Genomic DNA, 21,002 nt, shown 5'->3' with positions numbered 1-21,002 from the left:
ACATGATATGATCCACAAATGAAAATGTGTGGCCTTGATATTTCAATGTAAAGACTAAATGTATGGGGCACCTGCAAGTGACACTGAGCCCACCCATCTCCCTGCTGAAGGGCTTTGTTACTCACTTCCACCAGCAGATGTCGCTGTTTTCCATCACAGTTAATACAGGCTACGGCGTCTGCCATGGGACATTTTAAGATTTATTATGGCAAAACAGTACTATTGTATTAGTTAAGTCTTATGAATGACTTTTCATTTGCCAGCTAAGGCCTCTAGACACTGAAAGGACTTGAGGAGTAACTGCTAACGTCGGGGCTCAAATAGTGTAAAGTATTACAGTAAGTAAAGGAAAACTCGGCCAACGTTACTAACCCAACTAACGGTAGTTTGTGGCCACAAGCAGCAACGCCACTTTGACTTTTTCTTGGAACGAATCAATCGATCCGGTGGGTCTTCTGCTCTCTAGCTGGTTAACTCATTAGCATGCAGGGTGTGTAGTCACTAGTCAACAGCTAGTAACAGGTAAGAAAGATTACCGGCTAGCTGGAAAGCTAACATTACTTGTCTGGAGCCACTGGTAACGAGTTAGCACGTTTAGCTAACGTTAGCTTGAATGTATTTGTAGCATTAGATGCTAGCTAATGTTAGCAAGCTGGTGTGACTGTCACACAGCTAGCAAGATCCTAGCGAACATAACCACATAAGATTGCTAACCTGTTTTGACATTTAACGGTTATCTACCTAAGCCAGGCGCTTAAGTTACTTAGCTAGCCAAAGTTAGAGTGGCAGTATTATCTCCAAACGACGGCTGTTAACTTCTGGTTCAAACTGACTGGCTTGCTATGCAACATAACCGTTAACTCTCAATTAAGTGTGCCTGTTTGTAAACTGTGTTCACAACAGGATAACTGTTCCTTTGTCCCATTTCATTTCGTTACAGTTAAGCAACACAACACAGAAGAATGAAGTGCAAGGCCCTTTGCAACCCTCATCCGCAGGATATGTTACTTGTATCGTCTCATTCACCAACGCTAGCTACTTCTGAAGTATAATAACTGGCACAGACACGGGACCAAACGTTTTTCAACAGTTCCTATCTGCTCTAGAGGCCTTCTTTGGTCGGTGGGAGCAACATAACTGTAGGGAAAAACCACTTGAAGTTTCTCCCAGCCCTGCTTGTGCCTTAAAGTTTCTGCTTGAGCACAGTGGGCTTTGCTGAGTCCCTGGCTCCCAACCCGACCGGCCATGGAGCTGACCATGGAGTACTGCTTGGAGCAGGTGATGCAGAAGGACCTGGGGAGAAGGCTGCAGGTGGGCCAGGAGCTCATAGACCACATCCTGGATGAGGAGAAGTCCCCTGACCTGGAGCAGGACCAGACCGTGCTGGACAGGATGGTGGACGGGATCGCCAGCTCCTGGGTCAACGCCAGCAACTTCAAGGTGAGGGGAAGGGAAGCAGCGGCTGGGAGAACCGCAGGAGAGAGTCGCTGTAGGGCGGTGGCAGGATGAAACGCTTCTGACTGGAAGGTCTGAGGTTCGAATCCCAAGCCGGGCTAAGAAAATCTGGTTGGGGAAGTGAAAAATGAACACACTCCTCTTCCTCAACATCATCTAAAAAAAACACCCACTGTTGAAATGCTCTTGAGCAAGGCACTTAACCCCCAACTGTTCCACTGGAGCTGCAATGTTCATCAGTGAATTAAATTACAGTTGTATTGGGCAGCGCCTGTGTGTGAATATATGGAGCGTCTTTGAGTGTCTGCAGGTGCTTAAAAAGTCTGGAAAAGTCTTAAAATCATCTAAATTTAAGGCCCTGAAAGTATTCTTTGCGCTGCATGTCCACTCTTTGATTAATACAGAACAGGTTTAGAAATACAATATGCAATCCATTTTTCCATCCTGTCTGCTTTACTAAACACAACTGATGTCCCAACTCATGTCCCTTCACAATTAATTTCCTTTTGTCCTTTTTACCTATACGGTCCATCTACAGTTTCAGAACTTTCATTAGCTATGTTCAATTGGAAATAGGCTGGTTTTGTCAGTTTTTTTTCGTTTTTAAATTTGTCTTAAATTCAATTTTAGGTAGCATTTAAAAAGGTCTTGAAAAGTCTTAAATTTAGCTTTCTGAAACCTGCAGAACTAAATATGTGAACCTAGGCATTGCCGAAATGTGTTCAGTTAACGCTCAGTGTCTTGCTCAAGGACCCTTCAACAGGAAACATGGATATTGATTGAACCTGTGACCTTTTGGGTACGGTCCTGACTCTGGCTGCTAGGTCACCCTGCGTGACTAAAGCACAGGATTTAGGCTACATTTACATTTCAGGCATTTGGCTGGCGCTCTCATCCAGAGTAATTTAAAATGGGGTCAAAGGGTCTTGTGTAACGGTGCAGTTCAGTATCTTGCTCAGTGACTCTTTGACAGGATTGACACACATCGGCTGCTGTATCTCTCTCACTAGTCGTCGATCATTCATTTCAGCAGGGTTTTTAAAGCAGCAGGCTTAGTCGACTAGCCAGTTATCCCCCAGCCCTCTGCTATATTGAGATCTTCTTCCCTCAGATCCCACTGGGGGGGGGGTTACAGTAGCTATCATGCCACCAAGCAGGATGATAGGATTCACCTCAGCAGGTGCTTGCAGTGTTAACCCACTTGAGTCAGATTCCTCTCTGGCTGCAGGTCTTTGGTACAAACTGTCCCAGGGGATCGCTTAGCTTGCAGAGAGGCCTTTTTCCATAATTGATAGCTTGTTTGAGTGGCAGTCAGAGCGGCTGAGTGAATAACACGCCGCTGCCTATGAGCCCGCATAGGTTCCTATCTCTCTTGTTACCATGGTGCACGATTTGCACGCCATCCATGTAAGTGTGCGTGTAATTTATGCGGATATGAGGCTGCCGCTGCTGATTAATCAATACACTGAGATCATGGCAGTGAGTGTGTTCCAGTGCAGTGTCCCACACAATGGCATCGAGCCTCTATAGATTAGCAGTTACGTGTCAGCCTTCATGATATGGCTTTGTTGTGGCTATTGTAACGATTACATCTTTATTTGTATCTGTTTTTCCAGATACTTACTCACATTGTAATGTATAGGTGGGGAGAAATCCAATCTCTCTCTCTCTCTCTGTGTATGGGAGAAACTGTCTTGTCGAATTGTGGGAGTTCAATATTGCCTCGCTTATCGGCACTTATTTCAATAAAATGTTGACTTTCCATGGTGTATTTTGGTGGAATAAGAGGTGAACTAATTATTAAAGTTAACATTTTATTGAAATAAGTGCTGCTTGGTGAATAATGGGTATGGCGAATTTACCAGTGGACTGTATTGACTGTAAAAATATTTTAAGTCATGTTCTAGGAGGTGTGTAGGCTTTCCGATAAAGAAGGCAACAATAAAATGCCTGATTTCTCAATGGAGTTTGGCATGACGCTCTCTCCCGTACAGAGTGAAAGAACAGGGACTCAGTGGGACTAACTGTAATGAGTACTACTACAGAGCTAGGGAGAAACCACACTCCGTCTCACCACTGCACTGACTTAACAGCTGTAGACACATGTGCGTACACACACACACACACACACACACACACACTCTCATACACAACGACACAGCCAATCGTATCTCTGCTCTATGCGCTGCCCTGGAAACGTGGTCTCCTCCAGTCCCAGTGATCTCTCTGGGGCGGTAATGGGGACGAGGCTCCCATGTGATGTGGCAGCAGCGGTGGCTGTGAGCTTAATTTACCAGCACCATTAGCCCAGATACGGCCCTCTGTGAGCGTCAGCCACCAAGCCAGCAGGAGAGAAGTCAAGCAAGTCACAGAAACGGCTGGTTCAAAATCAGAGACGGGGTTAAAGTGGTCATTTCAGAGTTTCAGTTTGAATAGGCTACATCTGTGTGTGTGTTAGGGTAGCTGCAATGCTCTTATCTTTTTAAATTGGGTTGAAATTGAGAGTAGATTGGTTAGCAATGCAATTCAAACAACACTGGTGTTATTTTTCTGTGTGAAGAGCAGGGAAAGAGGCTCGCATTCGAAATCATTATGATGAGAGGCGGGTTGGTCCAGCAACATCCACTGTTGGCATGGGGAGGGGTGTGGGTGTGTGTGTGTGTGTGTGTGTGGGGGGGGAGGTACTGCAGCAAGCCCACATCACTTCAGAGCTCTGGCCTGTGTGTGTGTGTGTGGTTGGTTATTATAAAAGCTTTTTGGTGGTGCGAGTGGATGAAAGATGGAGGAGCGCTCCATCATGTGCCGTTAGCATCGACACCGCGCCTAATGCGTTTGTTAATTGATTGGAGAGCAGTGAGCAGGGGAGCCAGGCCTGTCAAATAAATTCAGGCTATTTAGCTCTCAATAAAGAGCAGATACACCCTAATAGCAGGAGCAAAGTGATGGATATTCCTCATTTACATTTTAAACAGTTCACAACAATTCGCCTTTTTAGGATGACATAAATCCTGACATACTGTACATCTCATCATGATAAGTAGTTTCAAACTGTAAATTGTCTTTAAAGAAACATTTATGCTCTTCTGAAAATATAATTGATTTTAGTTTATCTGTGGCTGTTTGCCTTCTGATGACCACTGACTGGAGGTAATGCTGCCCTACCAAGGTCAACAGCAGTAACTCTTTTTTTGTGTGTTTTAAACATCAAATCTCATGACTGGGGTTTAGATTATATCAACAGTGATATGATGATACCCATAAATGCGACTAAACAATACAGTCCAGTCTGATTTTTCCCACTTCTTTAACTTCTTCTGCTGCTCGTTGGCTTTGTAGTTTACCCGGCTGATGCTTACTTTTAGAGCAAACTGATAGCAAACGAGTGCAACATTAGAATAAGCTTAAATTCCTAGATTACCAACATTACAAGCAACCAGCTGTAAGGATTTCAAAGGTCAAAGCCAGTCTGTGTCCCTGGGATGATCATGTTCGGTCGGGGTCTGGTAAAATCTGTCTTTGGCAGATAAATCAATAAAGATCAGCTGCCACACTGGCCGGTAACTTTTTGAGACGATAACATTTGAACGTCTCGGTCATATACTGCCTTTGGTCTTTGCCCGTTCTCAAACTTTTAAACTACATTTCAAAAAGCTGTCTTGTAATTTGAATTCTGCTGCACTTCATGATAAATTACAGACTTGATTCACTGTATAAGTGACTGAGCAAGTTTATAATTAACACAAAATACCTGATTCTGTACACAAAATGGCATTGAAAACAGGTAGGATGACATATTTCTATGAAAAATCTATTTTAATCTAGAAATCTATGATCTTGAAAATCAGTCATGATGCCAAATTATGTCTGTAGTCAGCCTGAAAATAATAATAATAATCTTTATTTATGTAGCACTTTAAAAAAAAAGTTCGAAAGTGCTTTACAATCAAGAGAGATAAAAGACAAAGGACGGGTCAATAGATCAGTGAGGTAAAAGTAATAAAATAGAAGTTAATAATACTAATAAAAACAAATAAACAAAAGGTAAGATAATTAGATCCAGCCATAGGGATAGGAACAAATTGAATAATATAACAGACCGGGCAACAGGAATGAAAAATGAATAAAAGTCAAAGGTTGAGATAAAAGTACGTTTTTAGACAATTTAAAAGATGAAAGTAGGGCAAAGCATCCTGGGAGAAGACCCATGTGACTCTGCTGCTGAACGTCCAGCAGATGGAGGTAGAGAGCAGAGTGTTTATTTCATTACATTCGGCAAATATGTGTCTCTCATATGAAAGAGAGTTTCCAAAAATTGCACCATAGCCTGGACACGAGGTCCTGGTGATGCGTATGTGTTGATATGGTGTCAGCAGGGAAACCCTCACTACACGTTCATTGAGTTTCCCATACCACCCCATGACAAGGAAAGTTAAAATGAGAGCGATTGGACTAGTGTTGTAAAATATATATGTTGTTTTCAGTCATGGGTCTACTAACTTTGCTGTTTTAGCATCCAGAATAGAATAACTGCTGATTTATATATTGGATTTCATTTACAGAACATATTTATTTTGATTCTACAGTGTGTTTTTGGAAGGGAAACACTCGGTTTTGTGAAATTACCCACAATCCTTTGCAGCACTCATTCAAATGCATTGCTGTTCTGCTGATCTCATGCTACAGTTGTGCTGTATCTTTTATTTCTTTGCTTTTGCAGTGATTCTTATGTGTTTCTTGTTGTTTTCGTGCTGCAGGTGGTTTTGCTGGGTATGGACTTGCTGTCAGCTCTAGTCACAAGGCTGCAGGAGCGCTTCAGGACGCAGGTTGGAACTGGTGAGCTGATTCATTTCACTATTTCTCAGTCCAGATAGTTTCATATTAACACACCTGTCAGTATTTTACCCCCTAATATAGAGAATTTAAACTTCAGCTGTTGAATATAGTTGATTTTAGGCCTAAACTTCTGTTATATTCATTGTGAGAAGACCATAAGCTGAATGTGTATAAATATAAATGTCATTTATATTCTGCATATATACAAACATTTTATTTTCAGAAGGGTTCCACTATTTGACACTTTATTCACATTGTTTATATATTTTACAATGTTACTTTTATACATATCTATATTTATACACATATATTGCAAATATGTTTATACCTATATTTTTAAGTACTTAGACATCTACGTTTATTATTACTATTTATTATTTGGACTGTTTTTATAAGCTACTTAATATTCTATTTGCATGCTCATATTATTTTTTTTCTTTTTTCCCTGCTGAACCCTGTTACTTTGACTGCGGCAATGTCCTCATTGGGGATTAATAAAGTTTCATCTTATCTTAATATATTTTATATCTTTTTAAAGTAGTTTTTATGTAGTGCTAGGGTTGAAAATGGGCTCTGGGTCCAGTCTTTTTTTCAATTTATTGTATTTGTATATTATATCCTATTCTACTGCTGCAATCACCCAATTTCCCAATTTCCTTCCTTTCCTGGAATTATTGTGTCATTTAGCATTTACGTTTCAGGCGATTTTGCCCTGAGCAACTTACAGTAAGTCCAACAGCAGAATTAGCTTCAGTTCTTAATCACCAAAATTACAATCAACCAATAGTAAGGAGGTCAAGGGTCACAGTGGCCACACAATATTCCTGTGACCCTAGAATAATCATTTACGACAGAATTGCTAGGAAAAGACATACAATAAGAACTAAAGGGAGAGATAAAAGAGCTTTTTATTTATTTAGAGGGCAATTACAGTGAGTGGAGGAGAGGAGACTCGTTAACAATCATTGAATACATGAAAGTAATGTAACGTCTCTGAAGCCTTTCAGTGTGTGGTACAACACCGTTCTCCCTGTGTGGATAATTACTCCTGCTCCAGTCAGCACAGGAGGAAAGCTCAGGTGTACACAGAGCATCCGCAGCCTCTGGTAAACTTTTGGTTCTGCCTTTTATTTCCCTTTCTGTCCCGTCAGTTCTGCCGAGCTTGATCGATCGGTTAGGAGACGCCAAGGACCAAGTTCGGGACCAGGACCAAGCGCTTTTACTCAAGATTATGGATCAAGCTGCTAACCCACAGGTAGACAGAAACACACACGTTCACACACATACACACTAGGGCTGCTGCACCATAAATACTCTTCTGTGACATTTTCATAGAAATGTCCGTTTTGTTACGCTCCATCTGAACAAATTCTAAACTTAAGCATCTCAACCCCCTCAACAACATTTAAAAATTTTTTTCCCGAGCGTTGAAAAAGAATTATGTAGAAAAAAAGGGTTCACATGTATCACAATTCATACAGTAATTGTAATATTAAATAAATCTGAAATGTTATTTTGTCAGTATGGTGCAAAAATCTGTTCTTCACTGTGTATTTCGACCCTTCCAGTACGTGTGGGAGCGAATCTTGGGAGGCTTCAAGCATAAGAACAACCGGACCAGAGAAGGACTCTGCCTTTGCCTCATCTCCACCTTAAATGTGTAAGTCTGGAGCAGCAGTAGGTGGTTTTGAAATAAATCTCATGAGTAAAAAAAAAAAAAAAAAAGATAAAAAAATCATACATTGTTACATATACGTAAGTGGATATAGGTTTTAAAGTACTGTTTTAAGGTTGTGCATGTAAATAAACTATTTGAAGAGTTCTATTCCAAACTCCAGTGTATCCATTTGATAAAAGACAATATAATTATAATCAGATAACAATTATTAACTATATCTACTTCTACCTTGGCTGATTTTGAAAATGGTTTGTACAGAAAGCATGTTTTAAGAGAACTCATAGAGGGATGTTTAGTAAGATGAGATATTTCAATTCTAAAATTCTAAACAGTAGACAGTTGGCCTTTCTAGTGTTAAAAAAGTTTTCATTTAATGCTGTCACTCATTTAGCAAGAGAAGATGTCACTTTTTTCACATGGAATGCAACTTTTTTTTTTTTTTTTTTGCAGGTATGGATCTCAAAGCCTAACGCTCAGCAAAATCGTGCCCCACATCTGTAACCTCCTTGGAGATCCCACAAGTCAGGTACGTCGACTCGTTCAGCTGCGCATGATGGTTCTGAATGGAAAAAGTGCTTTGGAGATGTATTTGTTGTTCAGTACCGAGTAGGGCTGCAACTAACGATTATTTTCGATTAATCTGACGATTATTTTCTCGATTAATCGATTAGTTGTTTGGTCTATAAAATGTCAGAAAATGGTGAAAAATGTCGGTCAGTGTTTCCCAAAGCCCAAGATGACGTCCTCAAACGTCTTGTTTTGTCCACAACCCAAAGATATTCAGTTTACTGTCATAGAGGAGTAAAGAAACCAGAAAATATTCACATTTAAGATGCTGGTGTCAGAGAATTTTGACTTCTTTTTCTTAAAAAATTACTCAAACCGATTAATCGATTATCAAAATAGTTGGCGATTAATTTAATAGTTGACAACTAATCGATTAATCGTTGCAGCTCTAGTCCCGAGTCACACAAGGCGGCACATTTCTTGTAGTTTCAGATCTAACTGACATTTTCCATGTTGTGATATTTGTTGTGAAGGATAATATTCTGCTATAGAGTGATTTGGACTCATTTTTGTAGTCATTTTACCCAGCTGCTATCATCATACATCAAATTGAACACTGACCAAAATCTTAAAATCAAGGAATTAAGTTTTAGAGAAAGCAAAGGATTCTGAAACTGAAAATATGTGTTATTAGTGTTGGACAGCCCTCTACTGGTGAAATACTGACATTACAGCTCAACACAGTTAGTCTGGCCACGAAAGCAGGATCTGTTTGTTCCTTTTTTCTCTTTTCTGTATCTATTTTGCACTTACTTTCAGTGTGTGAGTTTATTCATTGTGGCAGACGAGGCATTTAGCTGTGGATGGACACACTGGCTGTTGTAGGGATCTAACCTCTGACCTTCCGGTTGTTATGGGATTGGCCCCTCGTCGCTCCGCTCTACTTTACTTTTGAATTTGTTGTCCAGTGATAAACTGCGACGGTCCATCATCACCGGAACCGCACTTCCCCCCCCGAGGACAGGAAGCCGTGCCCATGAACTTCCCTTCCTGACACCACACACACACTCACACACATACGCTCAAAAACACTTGTCTTCAACTGCATTGTGAGCCGTCACAAGTGCATTATCATCTGATTAGTAGCTTTTTCATCCACTGGTCAAAGTGGCTGGTGGATTCCAAAATTCAACTCCAGCTTTCATTATTTTATCAGCTGAAAAGCGTGTTAGACTAGAGGAGAGACTGGCTGGCAAGTGACAAACAAAACCGCAATTTACCAGCATTTGGTAGACGGCTGGCAGCAAATTAAAGCCACATACACTGCATTTTACTTACATTATAAATATATCATCAGAAAAATGTTTTATAATGAATTATAAATTTGATGTGTGTTATGAAATTGTTAGCTACTATTGTAGAGGCTTTGCAGTTGTGTCAGAAATCTCCTAGCAACCACGTCTGGTACCGTCGTGGAGAATCGGCTGAGCACAAAATATTTAACAACTGGGCTTAGAAAAAGAGACGTATCTGAAAAAGACAGTGATGGTTAGCTGACCAGGTACTCTGGTTTGCTAGCTAACAGGCTGATATTATCTAAACACAATATTGATTAGATGTATAAGTGGTGAAATGATCAGTTCCCAGTCAAAAACAACACAGAAATTAAACATGTCTGTTAAACTCTGACTATTGCCTAAGAGCCAAGGGTTTCCAATATGGCCGCCAGACGGTGTCACCTGAAAATTATTTACCTGAAAGCCCTCAATTGTCCCACAAAGTATTGAACCCCCCCTTTGCAAATGTGTGTGAGGGTTTGTTATGTGAAGTACAAGACCCTAATGATTACAGAGATTCAAAATATGTGATACTTTTTTGATCCTTGGGGAACTTTTAGTTTGCCCTCGTCCACAGGGAGGTCAGAGGTCAGGCTCAGCTACAGCACAGCGCCTCAGGAGCTGGGAGGGATTCAGGGACTTGCTCGAGGACACTTCAGCAGGGCGGATGCTTGTCTTACATTGATGCCTCATAAAGCCCAACAATATGTGCAACATGTCAGCGTAAAGTAGTTCCCACCAGTTGGAGTTTCATTTTGTCTCTTGCTCATTTGTGAATTGTTCCTGCACAGCTGAGCAACAGAATCACAGTGCCGTTATATTAGAAGTGTACAAATATTAGTTTACTTTATTTAATTTCAAGGTGCTAAAACAGTCGTGAAGTGATAAAACATGGCGGTAATGCACAGAAAGAAGAAAACTTTGTCAGGAGAGATAAAGTACCCCACCGAGCTTATAAAAAAATCTCACCTAAACAGCCAGTGACGTCCAGAAATGTGATTGAAAGTGTGTGTTTGTGTGTGTGTGTGTTGTGTTGTCCTGTAGGTGCGCGACGGGGCCATGAACTGCCTTGTGGAGATCTACCGCCACGTAGGAGAGAGAGTGAGGATGGATCTGGGAAAGAAGGGTCTGCCTCAGTCACGGTGCGTTCACATCCTCACTGTGTCGCTCAGTGCATGGATTAATAACCCAACTTTTTACCCAAATATTTCTTGGCCTTCCAGTTGTTATGGGATTGATTTTTGAACTGCAGTGGCTAAATCAACGGATTAATTAAATGTTTTGTTCAGCGATTCTCTTTTAAAGTCAACGTAGTTTCACTCTCTACAATCATGCACACACACACTTTCACTATTCAACAAGCCAACTAGATTTTCACAGTATAACACCTCCAAATGATGGTTGGTTTCCTGCCAAAGTGTCTGGCAGAGTCGACACATTCACCAGCAGTAAATTTCACCTATGGCTGGTGGCTGCTGTTAATTTCCCACCATGATTATTAGTGTTTGTTCTAATAATATTACCCAGTGGGCTTCACAGTAGCCCATTGCCGGTGTATTTTTGGATGCAGAGACTCTTAGTGATGAGATATTATGTTGGCCTATTTAACTGCTCTCTGGAGGTTCCCCAACTGTCTGAAACAAGCTGGTTTTCTACAGACGAGCGACTGCAGGCCTGAAGGCAGCGCTGTTTCTTTTCTGTTATGAGCATAGCACTATCTCAGTGTTTCAGTTTGACAACAGAAACTGGTGCTGACTTATTGTGCCCCCCCCCCCCCCCCTTCATAGGTTGAATGTCATCTTCAGTAAATTTGACGAAGTCCAAAGATCAGGGAACATGGTCCTGTCACCGGTGTCAGGTAAGCTTATATCTACTGCTCAGTTTACTGTGCCTCTACTGTGCCTCTACTGGCCATATTGTTGTTAAGGTACAGTGTCACTATCCTTTGGTTTTCTACTGGATAATACAGAGCAAGTGTGGTCTTGTTTGTGTGGGAGAGCAACCTGCAGAAACCAACATGTGACCCTGCTGTACCTTATGAAAGTGGGCCGTATGCTTCTATCATACACATGATGGATTACACTGTAAACTAAACCTAAAGGGGCATTAAGTAGTCTCTGTTGTTTGAGAGCGTCTTGAGTTTTTGTTTTCCGAAACAGTACGGGCCCGAAAGAGATTTTTGAAAGCCAGAAATGTCAGCAGCTGGTGAAGTAATCATTGAGTCATTGATCAATGATCACCAACCCCGTCAACACCCGGCAGATATATTATGGTTATTTTGTGCCATGGGGCAGTAAAAATAGTACTTATTGCAGCTTTAATGGGAAAAACATACCGTACTGTGCCAGAATGGGTACAATATAGAAGACTTTGCTGTGGAAAAAACATAATTGTCACTTGGGACTGGGACTGAAAAGCAGGATTTCTAAAAAACATGATTGATGATGACAAGGCACTAAACACCTTCAGGGTTTGAGGTTCCTGCCAAATACTGACAAAGCTTCCAACAAAATATGCATTAAAAAATATGCTATCATATTCTAAAAAAATGAATGCTGTATTACAGCATACAAATAAGTTTCGTTTTATTTGTCATATGTAGGTTAACACAGGGTCAACAATACAATAAAAAGTACTGGACGAGAGTCAGGTAAAATAGACTTTTTACATTAATTTTCATCATTGTATTTGGAGATGGAGCATGTCAGGTTAAGTGATCTCTGTCCGTCTTCTTGGTTACAAAAAGAGGATGGAGGTTCAAACTTTAAACATCAAAGAAAGTGAGGTGCAAAAGGCTCAAACACTTGGAAGGACTGGGAGAATATCCAGCACCGACTTCATTCACCAGTCACAATGAGCATATTTCAGCTGTGCAGCGCTTGTCTTGGTTTCCACGGGGCGCAGTGGGGTGTGTTCTCCGTCTTTCACTCGGGGAATGCAACCTGAGCCGGTTCCTTTGTGCTGCGGGAGGCGATGAGCTTTCAGCCACTTCACTGGAGGAAAAATGACCCTGCAGAACTGGGACAGAAAGGATTGAAAGGAGCCTGTACCCAAGTGAAAAACACACCCGGTTCCCCCCATGTCACCACTTCATAATTTTTAAAGGAGTGTTTTTGAGGCGTTGATGCTTTATTGGACAGCACAGTTTGGAAGGACGGAACAAATAGTGGAAACCTTGAGACTGTGTAGTGTAGAAAGAGTCACAACTGCTGTTGAAATGATCCAGATAACAACAATGGGAGAGTAGGGAGGAGAAAGACAAAATGCAATGAATATCATAGGCCAGAATTGAATCTACAACATAACAATTACATCGTTTGCATCTTAGTTTGTCTAGTCACCAGCCCCCCCTACACTAATCTCCCCCTCTCTCTGTTTATTTATAATTTTTTGTTCTTTTAATTGGAAATGTCTTACTGGTAGAAAATAGGGCAGCAAAAAGCATTGCTTTCTTTACAAATTGCTAAATAGGGCAAAAGATAAACATAGATTTTTTTCAATGCACATAAAAATGTTCTTTTTGGGATGGGATGTGTAGGATTTTCTTAGTTTTGACATAAAATGAAAGAATTTCTTCAACATGCAATTTGATTCGTACACCAGGGTTTCTGCAGAGAAAAATAGAAGAAAATACTGCAGCTTCTTGTGATTCAATATTTGCAGTAGTCGATGTTGAGGTATTATTGATATTTCTCTATTAATTGTGCAGCACTTGTAGAAAGTTGTCTGTCATTGGGATGAATTAACGCTCCTCTGTGCTACAGTACTGAATCTGAGGCTGAGTGACATTGGATTGTCCTTTTTAGTCTTTTTAACCTGTTGTTTACTTTCTCCTGAATCCCCAAGCTGGACTAGATAGTCCTCTTCGCTGTGGTCACGCAGCTCGACTTTCACTGTAAGGGGCCCACCGTTAGAAAGAAAGAAAGAAAGAGGTCCACCTTCCTTTGGAGAAACAACCCTAATTTGTTACCAGGCTAATTTGGCATGACGTGACGACACGGGATCTTTGTTGTTTCCTCACCATACTGTTCTTTTACTTGCTTCCTGTAAATCAGATAATATGATTTGGGAAGGCTCATTGACAACTCAGTTCCCTCACAATGCGTTTCTTCACATAGGCTTAACTCTCTCAATAGCTTGTTTTTCTTTTGAGTTAAGCATTTAAGCTCTTCAGTGCAGTTTCCCTAACCTTGTGTGTCTGAAGGCCATTAACGCGAGGCTCCCCAGCCTCCCAACACGCCACCGGCAGCCACTTCAAAGAGAGCTGGACGTCAGCACACTGACAACTGACAGGGCCATGAATGTCACCTGAGCAGGGGAGTGGAAAGCATCATGCCGGCCTGGAGACCAGGGGAGGGAGGGACAGAAAGAGAGAGAGACAGAGAGAGAGAGACTGAGAGAGAGACTTGAGAAGCCAAGAATGAAATTGAGAAAGATAGACTGAGAGAGAGAGTACAAACAGAGAGATTGCAAAACAGAAAGATTTAGAAAGAGATTGAGAGAGACTGAGAGAGAGACTTGAGAAGCCAAGAATGAAACTGAGAAAGATAGACTGAGAGAGAGAGTACAAACAGAGAGATTGCAAAACAGAAAGATTTAGAAAGAGATTGAGAAATGGAGAGAGACTGAAAAACAGAGATAGAAAAACCAAGAGACCGAGAAACAGACTGAGAAACAGAGAGACAGAAAAATGTAGAGACAGACGCTGAGAAACATAGAAAGAGACAGAAACGGACTGAAAAACTGAGAAACACTAGATTGAGATTGAGAAAGACTGATAAATCGAGAGACTGGAAAAAAACTGAGAGACTGAAAGACACTGAGAAACCAAGAGGGACACTGAAAAACGTAGACTGAAAAACTGAGAGAGAGACTGAGAAAGAGTCTAAGAAGCAGAGAGACTGAGAAACGGAGACAGAAACAGGAAGAGAGAGACAAACAGAAAGAGAAACAGAAAGAGAGGGACAGAAACAGAAAGAGAGATAAACAAAAAGAGAGAGACTGAAAAAGCAATTGAGAAAGAGACAAAGAAACAGAGAATCTAAGAAATAGACAAAGAGAAGCTGAGAAAGAAACGGACAAAAGGACAAAATAAGAACCAGAGAGCAACAGAGCAAGAGTGACCAAGAGAGACGCCCGGTAAGAGATAAAAGCGCGACTCTTACTCCGACAGGCCTGGGGCTCTTATTTTGAAGGAGGGCTGTCAGCTGTTGTCCCTACAGTCACAAGACCAGGTTGGAGGGGAAGGGAGGGGGGGAGGCAGAAGAGGTAGAGGGACGTTGCAGTGCGGTGGGACGGTGTCAGGACGGCACTATTTCCCCTCCACTAGATCCACCAGCTGTGTGTGTGTGTGTGTGTGTGTGTGTGTGTGTTGGACCTCTGTGCCTGCCATGACCACAGCAGAAGGTATCGCTTCTCTGATCAACCAGCAGCTCCACACTTCTCATTTTCCTAAGACGATTGGCTAAAGTCGAGGTGGGCCTCTGCAGGTAAATCTATCAGGTGCAACTCATAGTACATTTCTCATTTTACAGTTGGAGGCCTCTTGGAAAAGTCTGCAAGGGAATTTCGTGGCGTATATTCTCCTGTTTCTGTGTTTTATTGATGAAAGTACGGGTTACTGCATGGATTTGTTGTGATCGTTACACTAGGATCATGATTGGATGCCATAAGTAACTGAAACTCAGTGAGGCGTGTAGCTGTTTTGCTGTGCTTCTGTCTATAGCCTTGACATAGTACATGCAAGATTATCGCCAGAATGATAATCCCAATTATCTTGCGAGATACGGTGATTATAAGAAAGCACAATTATTAGTCTTGATGATTTGAAGAACAGAATAATTTCATTGACCTTTGGCATCTTATAGCAACATCTTGACTGTTTCCAACTGCATTCTCAGTGAAATTTGTCAGTGTTTGTCAGTCTCTTGTGGAAATTAATATCACAATATACGATTAGACATGATGAATTGTGCAGCCTTGATCGTATAAAACATCGGGAATCCAATAAGCCCACATGTTGGTGTTAGTGTAGCAGGCATTGACTTTTATTAGTTCTGTGGGGAAATAAAGACCCTACACTTGTTCCATCTCCCACATCGTTCAGTGACAAGTCTCACACACACACACACACACACACACACACACACACACACCCCCTCTGGCCATGGCTTACAAATTGTGATGCACGTACTCGTTCTCGTTTTAACCTCCTGCTGTCATCTGTACTTACGCCATTACATTGTGACAAACTTGTTCCTTAAAAGCACTTCATGAATATATTTGTCTTGACTTGAGGTCTTTGTTGAAGCCCACCTGCTGGGTTTTGGTAAATAGCACCTGACTGTACTTTTTTCATTACTGATAGAGAGTTGGATTAAACTTTATGTAGCTTCCGATACTGATTAACCTGATCTATTTCTTCTGCTGAACACTACACGACTTAGATCATTAGTTTGGGTTGATTGAACAAAGATAGTTGAGCCATAATCCACTTTTGTCCTTTTGAGAGATCTAACATCTTTTTATGTCACTTTGCTTTGAGTTCTGACACATTGCTCGGGAGTTTTGGTATCGGATTTTAGTTTTGGAAATTCTGATACCGAAACCCCTCGGTATCCTGGTACTGACCCAACGTCTGGTACCTGCACTTAGCCTCCATGAGCTTTCTGTGTATGGAAAAGGCAGGAAATGAAGTCACCTTACTTGTATTTCTGAAATGTTGCAAATGTTTCTTGGTGTTAGGGTTAGGGTTGGTGAAATTCTGTGAAGCCTACCTGCTAGGTTTTGATAAACAGCTGGCTGGCCGCATGACGCACACGGCCTCAGGAGGTCGTCCAGTTTGGTGCTGAGAGACGAGGGGAGGCGCCCGCTGCCAGCGGGACTTGGGTTGCACAGCTAGCAACCTCTTGAATAATGAACACTGTGCCTGGACAGTAGGAGGGAAACGGTGAGGCCAGAGCTTGTTCGCTGCACCAATGTTTCCCTCAGGATTTCGTTCTTTTATTTTTTGTGCAAACGCTGCTAGAAACCAGGCAGTTTTAGATTGAAACTACTGATAGCCGATATTTTGGCCACAACGTAAACGTTCTTATGCCAAAAAAAAGACAAATATTCTGTGTTAACCCGCAAAATTGTATTCTTGTGTGGTTCAAACAGCCTCTGAAACAGCATTTAGACCATCATCGGACGCTAAAACTCTCCATTGAAACCCAGACTGATGAAAATCTTTTAGTGTTAGCAGCTCTATAAGGCAGGCAGACCAACCCCAGCTATGCATTCTTTGCTATAGTTGCAGAACTTGTGGTTTCATAGTGCTGGGCTGTATTGATTTGTTCTGTTCAGCTGGTCCTCGGTGTGCTCTTTGACACTGTCTTCATGGTGGGTTTTTTTCACCATTGGTTCCCACGCAAGTCTAGAGATGTAAGGAACGTAAACATATAACTCAGTTCTGGATATATCACCTAACTACCACTTCAGAGGCTACTTTATGTGTATTATTTTACTGATATTTGTCCTTGTGTGATGCCATTGATGTATGGTGGTGTCTAGTGGGCAGCACATGCAGATATTTGTTATTTGATGTATGGATTTGTGCTTGTAATTTACACTGTAGCTGCTTGTGGAAAAAAAGCATATAATTGTTTTAAAACGCTGCCCAGTCTCTCCGTTAGCGTAATTTCAGCAAATGAGGCTACAGTACTTTTAATGGAATTATGGTATCGCTTTTTCACTGCTGATACTGATTCTCAGAGCTAAACTTGACATCTGATACTGATCAAGTTGATCCTTTGCTGCTACTGAACAATAAAGACTTAGACCATTAGTTTGGGGTTATTAGATAACATTGGTTGAGATGTAATAGGGTTTTCTCCATTGGGAAGATCTAATAATCCTTGTGTGTGTGAAAAATGCAGAAGATCAAGTCCCTTTGCTTTGATATTTGAATTGTTACACGTGGCTCTTGGTATTGGACATGAGTCAGGCAAGTTGCTTTTTTTAGAATACAAAATATCCTGGTTGGTTTCCTGTCTAGAAGAGTAGACAAAATTAAGAGCCACAACACTTGGCTGATGGCTGATGATAATTTCCCATCGTGAGTGATTCTCCATTGCGTTGTCTTATTGAGTCAGCCGCTGTAACTGAAGCCTCTGGTGCACCGAGTCTCTTGCTATGAATGGATGTTAATCCGGTGAGAACGTTGTGAATGAATGCCTGCTAATTTGATGGGAACGTCCCTCCCACTGTTGTCCCAGCTGATTGTCAGGTTTGGGAGAATGGGCACATGGGTGTTTCCTGCTCAGCATTCATTCACTCAGCTAGGACAAGGTGTGGATCATCTCAGGTAGACGGGGACAGATCATCTCTTTGTCACTGTGTCAGGTTGAAGTTTACCTTTATCATTGACTTATGGCTACACAATTATGGCAAAATGATACTCTTGACTATTTTGCTAGATTATGTGATCACGGTTATTTAGCGTGATTATTACTCTCGATGCTTACGGCAGCAAAATTGTTTTACTCACTTTTTTTGCAACATCTTTTCTAACACAACAGGCGTTCTAAATGAAACTCCAAGTGATATAAAATGCTTTATTATTTGCTGCTGAAACTGAATTTGTGATAAATGGTTATACACAATTACTTCAGGTCAGGTCAGATCAGATTCTGTGTTTGTGAATAACCTGCTGTGCTTTATCCTTGTGTGTCAGAATGAGAAATTGAATACTAGCCGTCTGTCAAATGGTGATAAACTGCTATGGCTGGAGACAGAGACAGATAGAGAGACTATGTAGTTATGGGTTATGGCTGAAGTGAATATCGAGTCCATGCGAAGAGAGGTTGATTGCTTTTCCTCCCGATGCTCCGAGCTGGGAGTCTGAGTTGGTCTCCCACGCTTTTTTCTTTCTTCCCAGGTCAATGACGCAATATTTTGTGCTGCTAAATGCCTCACCTCTTCCCAGTAATTTTCTGAATTTGCGGCGGGGAGATCAGCTGTCAGATTCCATTAGAGCCTGTGCTGCCACAGACTTTGAGACGCTGCCAGGTGGCAAACTTGTGACTTGGCATCCAGAACGGATGCGCAATTATGGCCAAAATGAATCATGAATTAAGCTAGATTTTGTGATCATGATTATATGATTATCGATCACGATTATTTAATTTGTTTCATTGCACTTATGGTCTCTTATAATCAACGTCTTGACTATTTTTCAGCTACAGCGGAAACTTAAAAGTGAATTGAAATGTTTCAGTGTTGCCAATACAGCAATATTATGATTATTCATCTTGAAAGTTAATGAGTATCCATGTTAATTCTCCAGCTGTAGCATCCATCTAGTTCCAGTTGAAGTGATGTGGATTCACTTCAGTTGGAGATTAAATTTATAGGGGAGTACAAGAGAAGTTCCCCTTTTTATACTTAATATGATATTGGGAGTCTTGATCTGTCAGGCAAAATGTCATCAAATGGCCGTTCAATAGCAGTCGGCACAATGAGAGAACATGTAAGCACAATTATTGGCCCTTAACATGCAAAGATTTGTAATCACCTGCCATATATCAGTAACTCTGTGGATTTGAATCCAGCTCATGACTTTTGTTGCATGTCCTTCTCTCTCTCTCTCTCTCTCTCTCTCTCTCTCTCTCTCTCTCTCTCTCTCTCTCTCTCTCTCTCTCTCTCTCTCTCTCTCTCTCTCTCTCTCTCTCTCTCTCTCTCTCAAAAACGAGAAATATGACTATAACTGTCAAGATTAACACTAATCTAATATGACAATACTGCCATCTTGTGGACTGAGAGGTTTCCTTTCATCTGATACTGTATCAGTGTCGGGGGGGGGATAAACACCAGCCTACAGCCAAATGCTGGTAAACATTGGCTGTGGCTGGTATGTGTGTCTACCAGCATGTCTATAACCAACCATAAGTTTTAGGTCCAATTCCAAGTGGGCTGGTAAAATATCGACAGTGGGTGGTGAATTTTGGGATGAACCAGACACTGACAAGACAGATTTTGTTTCCTGACCTTGATATAAGCATTGCGTTGTTGGAGTACACTAGCTTGAAATTAGTTTGACTCAGTTTAGTCTAAATGCTCGAATTGCTTGCTCATGTTGAGGCTTCTGATCCCGGCAGGTTGAGTGAGGTAATGCTCTGCGGTTTGCATTCAGACCTGTTATATTGCCCTCGGCGATGCAGGTGGATTTAAAAGTCAAATGACTACAAAAGACTATTGACTGTGACAGACACAAGCTGCTTTATGTTTTCCTGCTGGCTTCATTTCTCTCTTGCTCTCTTTTTTTTCATTCAGTCTCTTTCTCTTCTGCCATAAATTTAACATTTACAAGCACATCTTCAATCTAGCCTAATTGTATACTGTAGTGGGATGTATATTATAGTATAGCCTACTGTATATTGTATGTTTTGCATTGTCCCCTTGCGCTGTATAAGCTGTGGCATAATATGATATAATGTATGTCTATGTCTTTGCACATATTTTTTGGATTTGGCGAATGAAGTGAGTCTGATTAAGCTGCTAATATTGTGATAGCAGAGTTTCCTCATATTTTGGTTCTAGTGCAAGTTTTAATGCCAAAAAAAACTAAGCAGTGGCCTCATATTCTGCGTTTTGTTGATATATTTCTCCAGCAGTGACCTTGCTGTGATAATATTCTTGCTTCGGCTGGGTGAGGGATGAACACAAGGGTGGATGCTACATAGTGCTGCCTGTTATTATTTATAGGAAAACACAGTGATATAGAGGACCAGTCTGCCCTGGAGATGTGTGAGTCTGGGCGAGCCACCAGCCACCATCCATCCCCATTCCTTCTCTCTCTCTCTCTTTCTCTCTCTGTCTCTCTCTCTGTCTCTCTGTGTCTCTCTGTGTGTGTGTCTCTCTCTCTCTCTGTCTCCTCCCCCTCTCCTGAGTCATGATGACATTGTAGCTGTCCCTCATCTCTGACTCCGCCCACACGCTCCGCCTCCGGGCCGAGTGTCTGGGTTCGTCCCCTGACCGACCCCTCCCTTCCCTTCCTTTCCCCTCCCGGCGGTCCACTCTTCCTGCTCCTCTCCCTCCTTCATTATATTCTCTCCATCTCCTCCCTTCCCTTCCTCCATCCTGGTCCTGAGGTGTCACTATGCTGAGGAGAGGCAGGCAGGCGCTTTGCATCACAGCACAGCGTGCAAGCTGCT

The 21,002-nt window shown here is 41.6% G+C and overlaps 1 protein-coding gene and 1 non-coding gene across 2 annotated transcripts in view; one reads left to right on the top strand and one right to left on the bottom strand.

The window, feature by feature from the left end:
- The first annotated feature begins 1,218 nt into the window (after positions 1-1,218).
- The window catches only part of LOC139918862 (CLIP-associating protein 1-B-like), a 65,457-nt gene continuing 45,673 nt past the window's right edge, over positions 1,219-21,002 (top strand). The window contains exons 1-7 of the mRNA XM_078291031.1: positions 1,219-1,440; positions 6,210-6,288; positions 7,440-7,543; positions 7,857-7,948; positions 8,417-8,492; positions 10,855-10,952; positions 11,598-11,668. Of these exons, the coding sequence (XP_078147157.1) occupies positions 1,246-1,440; positions 6,210-6,288; positions 7,440-7,543; positions 7,857-7,948; positions 8,417-8,492; positions 10,855-10,952; positions 11,598-11,668 (715 nt within the window). The 5' untranslated portion in view covers positions 1,219-1,245. The remainder of the gene's footprint in view (positions 1,441-6,209; positions 6,289-7,439; positions 7,544-7,856; positions 7,949-8,416; positions 8,493-10,854; positions 10,953-11,597; positions 11,669-21,002) is intronic.
- Positions 5,757-5,885, bottom strand: LOC139918870 (U4atac minor spliceosomal RNA). The gene has a single exon (XR_011784981.2). It is a non-coding gene; the product is annotated as a U4atac minor spliceosomal RNA (small nuclear RNA).

Source organism: Centroberyx gerrardi, chromosome 21 (genome assembly GCF_048128805.1).
Source record: "Centroberyx gerrardi isolate f3 chromosome 21, fCenGer3.hap1.cur.20231027, whole genome shotgun sequence".
Lineage (NCBI taxonomy): Eukaryota > Metazoa > Chordata > Actinopteri > Beryciformes > Berycidae > Centroberyx > Centroberyx gerrardi.
This window is presented reverse-complemented; position numbering and strand designations above follow the sequence as displayed.